Source organism: Aureococcus anophagefferens (genome assembly GCF_000186865.1).
Source record: "Aureococcus anophagefferens unplaced genomic scaffold AURANscaffold_1, whole genome shotgun sequence".
Taxonomy (NCBI): Eukaryota; class Pelagophyceae; order Pelagomonadales; family Pelagomonadaceae; genus Aureococcus; species Aureococcus anophagefferens.
This window is the reverse complement of record NW_008705561.1, coordinates 2,078,254-2,086,301: the sequence shown is the minus strand read 5'-3', so window position 1 is coordinate 2,086,301 and position 8,048 is coordinate 2,078,254. Positions and strand designations below refer to the sequence as shown.

The window sequence follows — 8,048 nt, the reverse complement described above, 5'->3', positions numbered from 1 at the left end:
GCGGACGAACGTCGTGGTCCTCTTCACGGGCATCGACGTCGACGCCAAGGCCCGCGCGGCGGTCTCCGCGGCGGGCTTCGCGCTCGCGGCGCGCTGGGGCGACGCGACGCACCTCGTGTCCTCGGTGCCCCTGCGGCGCACGCCCAAGCTCCTCACGGCGGTCTCCGTCGCGCGCCACGTCGTCACGCTCGGCTGGCTCTGGGAGAGCGACGCGCTCGGCCGCGCCGCCGACGAGCGGCCCTTCGCCGTGCGCGACCGGGAGAACGAGGCCGCGTGGCGCTTCGACCTCGCCGCGTCCCTCGCGGCCAACGGCGAGGGTGCCGGCGCGCTCGCGGACTACGCGGTCCTCCTCGACCCGCGCGCGCGCCGCGCCGGCGGGCCCAAGCTGCCCAAGGACGGCGAGCTCAAGCAGATCGTCGAGTGCGCGGGCGGCGTCTGGCTCGCGACGCCGACGAAGGCGCGCGTCGCCCTCGGCGACCGCGCGCTCCTGCTCCTCGGCGACCCCGCGACGCCCCTCGACGCGAGCCTCGTGAACATCCGCGCGGCGCCGGTCCGCGTCGGCGTCGAGGACTTCTGGACCGCGGTGCTCTCCAAGCGCTGCCCCTGGGAGGCGCCCGCCGCCGCGCGCCCAAAGCACAAGATGCCGTAAGAACGAAGTACATACAATTATAACGAGCATTACCAATGACAGTACTGGTTGTTGACCGTGCTCGGATTCGGGAGGTATTCCTCCGCCGGTGTATGGGCGAGATCATCGTCGTGTGGCTCGCCGACGGCGAGCCGGAAGAGCCGGTCGGTGTCATCCACGCGGCTGGAAATTTCTGACACAGTGCGCGATGGCGACACGACAAGATTCCGAAATTGAGAAGACAGGGTAGGGGGCTCGAGGTCGTCGGGGTCGAGACTGTGCGAGTAGAAAAAGTCCATATGCACAAGGTTCGAATGCCGCGTCCTGTAAAACACCCCTTTTCGAATCATGCGATTATTGCGGGTGCGGCTCCCAGGTCCAAATAAACTGAACTTTAAATCGGCCAAAAACTTTGTGGTCGAAGAAAAAACAGTCGCGACCTTCCATTGATTATCTTCTTTGATCAGAAAGTAGTGTGTCCAGATATCTGAACAGTCGACGTGCGTACCCGAGTAGACATTTTTCGTCGTCTCGATTACAGTCTTGATTCTTACGTCCTTCCACAATTCCGGGATCTGCGATCGAACAACGCTCATGTAGCAGCCTGCGAGGGGTGGGAAACTGTTCGTCCGTCGCGCGCGGCCGTCGTCCGCCGCGAGCGTCGTCCGCGCGAGCGTCGTCCGCCGCGAGCGTCGGCGGCGCGAGCGTCGCGGGGTCCGCGGACGGCGGCGACGACGACGTCTCCGCGTCGCAGCGCCGCGGCTCGTCGTGCCGCCGGCGCAGCCGCGCGAGCACGCACGCGTCGGCGCACGGCGGCGTCGTCCGTCGCGCGCGACCGTCGTCGGCGCGAGCGTCGGCGGCGCCGCCGTCGTCCGCCGCGAGCGTCGGCGGCGCGAGCGTCGCGAGGTCCGCGGACGGCGGCGACGACGACGTCTCCGCGTCGCAGCGCCGCGGCTCGTCGTGCCGCCGGCGCAGCCGCGCGAGCACGCACGCGTCGGCGCACGGCGGCGTCGTCCGTCGCGCGCCGCCGTCGTCCGCGCGAGCGTCGTCGACGCGAGCGTCGCGGGGTCCGCGGACGGCGGCGACGACGACGTCGCCTCGTCGCAGCGCCGCGGCGGCGTCGAATACTCTCTGTTTCAAGTCGTCGGACGCGGGAAGCGCGACCAATACGTACAAATTTGCCCGGGTTGTCGGGATGCGACACCTCGAATTGGGCCTTTCCGGCCCCGGGAAAGGACCTGATATGATAGCCCGCCTGGGCCCAGGCGAACTCGTCGAACTGGCGCGCGGCGAGGTTCTTCCCCCGGTTGTCGTCGATCCCCGCTGTCGCTACGAGGAACTTCTGGAAACTCTGCGGCGTCGCGTGACGGCCGTACGCTTCGACGAGCTTGGCCGCCGCGTCCGCCGCGGAGCCGAAGCTGAGGTCCTCGCCCTCGAGCCACGCGTACGCAATTGACGTTGAGGTCCCACGTTGGGCCGCCCGGCGAACCGCTGGAGCATCATCAGGAAGCGCGACCTAAAACCGGTCCACGTCGACGAACAAACACGCCCCGAAGTCCGACGCGGCTCCGCGCCATAAATTTCGGCAGCCCCTGGTCGTTGTTGCCCAACTCGGCGAAGACCATGACGATCTCGGCCCGCCCCAGTTCCTCGATCTCCTCGAGCATGTAGCACCGCTTGGACCAGGTCGCGTTGCGCTTGCCGCAGTGCGAGCCCTTGAGCCCGACGCCGAGTAGCCGCTGCGGGTCCAGCAGGCTCGCGCGGCGGTCCTGGCGGACGACGCTGCCGGCCGGCGCCAAGACGCAGTCGGTCTTGGGCTTGTCGCCCGTGATGTGCAGGACGAGCTGGGGGTCGATGCGGAAGATGGCCTCGTCGAGGAGGAGGACCTCGATCCACGCGCGCTGGTTTTTGGACCAGAACCAGAGGTCGTCGCGCCTACAAAAAAACGACGTCGCGACGCGAGAAGCTCGCAAAGAAATCGTTGGACGCCGCGTCGCGCCGGGGAGGCAGGTAGCGCATCTCGTCGGGCGCGATCGCCATCACGAGCGCGGTGTCCCTCGTGAGCGCGACCGAGGCCGCGACGCCGGAGAGCGCGCGCTCGGACCAGGGCGCCAGCACCTCGGCGAGCGTCGGCCCGACGACGGCGACCTCGACCGTCTCCGGGCACAGCTCCTCGTCGTCGACGGGCTCGACGAGCGCCTTGATCTTGAATATCTCCCGAGGCTCCGTGACGTCGATGAACCGAAGGAGCTGCACGAGGTTGACGACGGCGTCGCCGGTCTCGCCGCCGACGAACTCCACGGACTGCTCGTGGCGCCCCGGGGCGCGGCGCTCCTGGACCTGCACGCCCTGCGCGTCGCCGTCGAGCGGCTCCAACGCGTCTCGGAGCCCCAAGCACTCGTTGAGCCTCGCGCGCGCGTCGCCGAAATAGTCGCCGTCGCCCATCATCCGCAGCAGCTGCTGCATCTCGTTGAAGACCGAGCTGATCGTCGGCGCCGCGTCCAAGGCGTTGGCCTCGACCTCGGCGCGGAGGGCTTCGGCGGCCGCCCGTCGATCGCGCTCGAGCGCTCGTTCCCAGGCCTCGTCGTCGGGCGTTCCCCGCGTTTTCACGCAGTCGTGCGCGAGTGCCTCCCCCGACTCCTCACGCCGCATGACCTCGTCGTAGCACGCCTGCACGCCGAGGTGCGGATCGCCGTCGCGATGGCGCCGCCGCACGAGCTCCCGGATGCCCGCGTCGTCGCGGACCTACGCGCTCGGCTCGCCCGTGGACCACGCGCGCGGGACGGACCCGGAGACGCGCGGCCCAGAGCAGCGCGGCCTGGATCTCGGCGACGCAGGCGTCGTGGGCCGTGCGCGCCCAGCTCTCCGCGTCGCTCCGGCGCGTCGCGACGACCTGGTTGCCCGCTGCGCGGGGAAGGGGAAGGGGTCGGCGCGCGGGTCCGCGCGCGAGGGCGGCGGAGACGCACCATCCAGCCACCGCGGAAGCGCCACGTCGTAGTCGGCGAACGCCTTCGTCGCGTCGTCGTCCCACTCCTCGACCCACGTGCCCTCCTCGGCCTCCGGCTCCTCGTCGACCATGACGTCCTCGTCCTCGTCTTCTTCGCTGCTGCGCGCCTCCCTCGGGATCAAGCGGCGCGTGGACGTGCGCTCGCCAGAGCCGTTCATGGTGATGCACCGCGGCGTGCTGCGACACGGCACCCACATCACGACGTCGATGTTCCGACCTTTGGCCATCAGATTGTTGATGAAGTTGGCCAAGGACATCACGTGGTAGAAGTACGCACAGCTGGCGAAGGGCGGCTGGCCCGCGGCCGCGTTGTGCCAGTAGACGTAGAAGGTCATGAACTCCCACGGTCAGGCGCGCAGCCCCCCACGCATAACAGTCGACCAAGCTTCAATAACTATTCAATAAAAAGAGCTCGTCGTCTTCAACCACTGCCAGTGCGGGGATGTTGCCCTTCTCGGCCGACCAAAAAGGCTTGAGCTTGCGATGGAGAGGATCCTCGCACGCCGGCCGCAGATCTGCACGATGATTCGCGCGCTGCTGCTAGCGCACGGCTGCGCCGCATTGCACGCCGGCCGCACGTATGTCGTGACATCGCCCGCAGCGCGCGGCGCACGCGTCGCCCTGCGCGGTGCGCCCAAGGACGTGCCCGTCTGGGCCGAGGTCGATCCATTGCGCGGTGGGGACCTGCCCGTCTGGGCCGAGGTCGACGACGGCGAGGTCGAACCGGCGGAAGAGAAGAACTTCTGGGACATCTTCCAGCCGTCCGACGGCTCGGGCGCGGCGGCGGCGCTCAAGCGCGAGGCGCGGTCCATCCAGCAGATCGTCGACGAGGCGGCGACGCGGTGCTCGCGCGAGATCCGCATGCTCGAGGCGCAGCGGCGCAAGTGCGCGCGCGAGACGGAGAAGGCGGAGCGGCGCGCGGAGGACGCGCGGGCGTCGGCCGCGCGCCTCCGCGAGGAGGCGCGGGACGCGCGGGGCCCGGCGCCGAAGGAGGCCGTCGCGGCCGCCGTCGCGGCCGCCGTCGCCGGCGCCGAGGCCGAGGAGGACGAGTTGAACAAGCGCGCGGCGGCGGCGCGCGCGCGCGCGGAGGAGGTGGTCGCGAGCCGCGCCAGAGAAGTGGAAGAGGCCGCGGCGGCGAACGCCGCCGACGTGGCTTCGGCCGAGGCCGAGCGCGACAAGGCGCTCGCGGAGCAGCGCGCCGCCGAGGAGCGGCGGACCTTCGCGATCTCCGAGGCCGCCGCGTCCGTCGACGCGTCGATCCAGCGCGTCGAGGCGTCCCTCGAGCGGGCCGCGCGGGACCGGCGCGCGCGGCCCGCGCCGGAGCCCGCGGCCCAGGCCCTCGCCGGCGGCCTCTGCGGCCTCCTCCTCTGCGACGCGCTCCACCTCGACGGCATCGACCTCTTCGGCTTCCTCGCCGGCGTCGGGCTGATGGTGGCCAAGCTGCCGAACACGTCGGAGAAGGCGACGTCGTAAGGCACTCACATGAGCGGCTTGTCTTCGTCGCAAGAGGCACTCAGCTCGTCTTAAGGTCGAGGACGCGGTCCACGGCGAGCGCGGCGATTTCGTCGCGCCGGTGCGTCACGTAGAGGACGGCGACGTCGGGCTCGTCGCGCACGGCCGCGAGCGCGCTAAGGAACCGGCCGCGGCTCATGCGCGACAGCGCGTGCGTCGGCTCGTCGAGCACGAGGAGCCGCGGGCTTTTGACGAGCGCGCGCGCGAGGAGCGCGAGCTTCTGCTGGCCCAGCGACAGCCGCCCGAAGGAGCCCGGCTCGTCGGAGACGAGGTCGCCGATGCCGAGGCGGTCGACCCAGGCGTCGGCGACGGCCGCGTGGCCGGGCGCGGGCGCGTCGTAGAGGCCCACCGAGTCGTAGAAGCCCGACAGGACGACGTCCCTCGACGACGCGCCCGCGCCGCTCCTGCCGAGGCCGCGGCCGCCCGAGGGGTCCGCGTAGGCGAGGTAGTCTTCGTGGGACCGCGGAAATAATAATCCGATCTGCCGCTTCACGTCCCAGATGGACTCGCCCGAGCCCTTTCGGCGACCGAAGAGCGTGAGGTTCTGGCGGAACCCTAAAACGTTGTCGCCCGTGATCAGGTCGACGAGCGTCGACTTGCCGCAGCCGTTGGGGCCCGTCACCGCGATCCACTCGCCCGCGCGCAGGGAGAACGAGAGGCCGCCGGGGAAGACGCGGCGGCCGCCGTAGTCGACGGAGACGCCGTCGAAGCGCACGACCTCGCGCGACGGCTCGCCGTCGAACGCGCCCCTCCGCCGGCCCCAGGACTTGCGCGCGCCGCGGCCGACGGACTTGGGGTCCGGCCGCGGCGGCGGCGCGGTCTTCACCGCGTCGCCCTCGCGCTCGAGGACCGCGAGCGCCTCGCCCCGGACCGCGTCCCAGTCGCCGACGGCCGCGGACCCGTCGCCGCGGAGCACGACGGCCTTCGTCGGCGCGACGGCCTCGACGTCCTCGAGGCGGTGCGCGACCTGGACGATCGTCGGCGCCTCGTCGGCGAGCGCGGCCGCGAGCGCGTCCCGCGACGCCTCGTCCAGGCCGTCGAAGGCCTCGTCGAGGATGAGGAGCGGCGGCCTAGGCGTCCGGAGGAAGTAGTCCGCGACCAACAGCTTCCGCGCCTCGCCCGTCGACAGCGCGAAGAGCGGCTGGTGGTGCAGCCCGTCGAGGCCGAAGCGGCCCAGCACCGCGCCCGCGGCGGCGGCGGCGGCCTCCAAACCCGCGAGCGCGGGCTCGTCCGCGGGCGTCGCGTCCGCGGCGACGGGCAGGGGCGCGAGCCGCGTCCGCCGCGGCTCGTAGCCGACGTAGCGCTTCGCCGACGGGTAGCGCTCGGGGAAGAGGTAGGACGCGACCGTCGCGCGCTTGTGCACGCTCGAGAACCGCGACTCGGCGAACTCGGATCGCTCCGCGGCGAGCAGCGCGCGGTGGCCCTCGAAGCTCACGAGGTGCGCGCCGGCGGCCTCGGGCGTCGGCGCGGTCGGCGCGCCGGATTCGCCGAAGCGCGCCGCGAGCTCGTCGACGCCCAGGCCGAGCTCCGCGCGGCCGAGCATCGCGCGGCCCACGCTCGACGCGGCGCCGGCGCCGGGCGCCTGGTCGAAGCCGCCGCAGGCGACGCGCGACCCGAGGAGCGTCGCGAGCGTCGTCTTGCCCGCGCCGTTGGGCCCCACGAGCGCCCAGCGGTCGCCGGCGGAGATGGTCAGCGTGAGGTCCTCGATGAGCGGCCGGCCGGCGACGCGGATCGTCTCCGACTGCAGCGACACGAGCGGGCGCGTTTGTGGCGGCTGCGGTGCGGCGCGCAGCGCCACGGTCGGTCGCCGCCAGCGCGGCGCCGCGCGCAGCGCCGCCGCGCGCGGTGCGACGGCGATGAGCAGCAGCGTTGCGCATGCGGAGACAGCGCGCCGAGGCATCGCGCTGCGAGTGGCGTGACTTGCCATGCGGAGCCCCTTCAACGAGGCGTGCAACAGGCTTCAACCGAGCCCTTCCTAGGCCTCGTTCTGCGACATTCCGCGACGGCTCGGCAGCCCCGGTGCCCCCGCATCAGGTCTCGCGTCGAGGTCCCGTTACGCCCCCTCACTCCTGGTCGAGGGTCGCGTCCGCGGGCGCGTCCTCGGCCGGCGCGTCCTCGGCCGGCGCGACCGTCGCGTCCTCGTCGTCCGCGCCGTTGGTCCCGTTGGGCTCCGCCGCGCCGTTGCCGCCGGAGGAGCCGAAGTCGTCGCGGAGGATGATGGAGTAGTCGCGGCCCGGCTCGGGCTCCGTGATGTTCTCCGCGGAGCCGGGCGTGACGCGGACGTCCTCGACGTACGCCGTCGTGTACTCGACGCACTTGAGCCAGCACTGGTCCTCGGCGTTGGCCGTGCGGTAGTCGGAGCCGCCGGGCCCCTTGTCCGCCTCGAGGATCTGGCGGTAGATCTTGAGGGCCATGATCGCCGCGGCCTCGCCCTCGGACGGCCCGCAGCCGCCGCGCGCGTTGTACTCCTTCTCGATGCGGTAGGCCGCGTCGCGGTACTTCTTGTTGTCCTCGGGCACCATCAGGTCCTGGTACTTGACGAGGAGCTCGACGAAGGCCTCGCCCTTCTTCTTCTTCGTCCGGACCATCTCGCGCTTCAGGTACGGGTACGTTTGCGTCACCATCTCCTTGAGGGGCGTGTCGTCCTCGGACTCGGTCATGAACATCTTGTGCCAGTTCGGGTCGTCGGGCCCCTCGCGGTCCGCCTTCTGCTTGTTCTTGATGTGGAGGTCCCAGTCGTACTCGATGGCCTGCATGATGTCGGCGGCGGACCCCGGCGGGTTCAGGCGCTTCAGGCTCGGGTTCTTGCGCATCTTCTCCGCCCAGAGCTTCTCGATGTCCACATCCTTCTCCTTGCGCTTGTTGAAGACGCTCATGGTGAATGCGGCGCGCGCGGCGGTC

At 71.0% G+C, this 8,048-nt stretch overlaps 2 protein-coding genes across 2 annotated transcripts in view; one reads left to right on the top strand and one right to left on the bottom strand.

Moving 5' to 3' along the window:
• The window catches only part of AURANDRAFT_60753 (hypothetical protein), a gene marked incomplete at both ends in the record, with an annotated part of 2,954 nt that extends 2,305 nt beyond the window's left edge, over positions 1 to 649 (top strand). Inside the window, one exon of the mRNA XM_009034372.1 lies at positions 50 to 649. Coding sequence (XP_009032620.1) covers positions 50 to 649 — 600 coding nt within the window. The remainder of the gene's footprint in view (positions 1 to 49) is intronic.
• Positions 650 to 5,169: 4,520 nt separating this feature from the next.
• On the bottom strand, positions 5,170 to 6,216 carry AURANDRAFT_4141 (hypothetical protein; the record flags this gene model as incomplete). The annotated part of the gene is made up of 1 exon (XM_009033847.1): positions 5,170 to 6,216. A coding segment is annotated over one exon (1,047 nt), but the record flags the coding sequence as incomplete, so codon positions are not given.
• Positions 6,217 to 8,048: the final 1,832 nt, after the last annotated feature.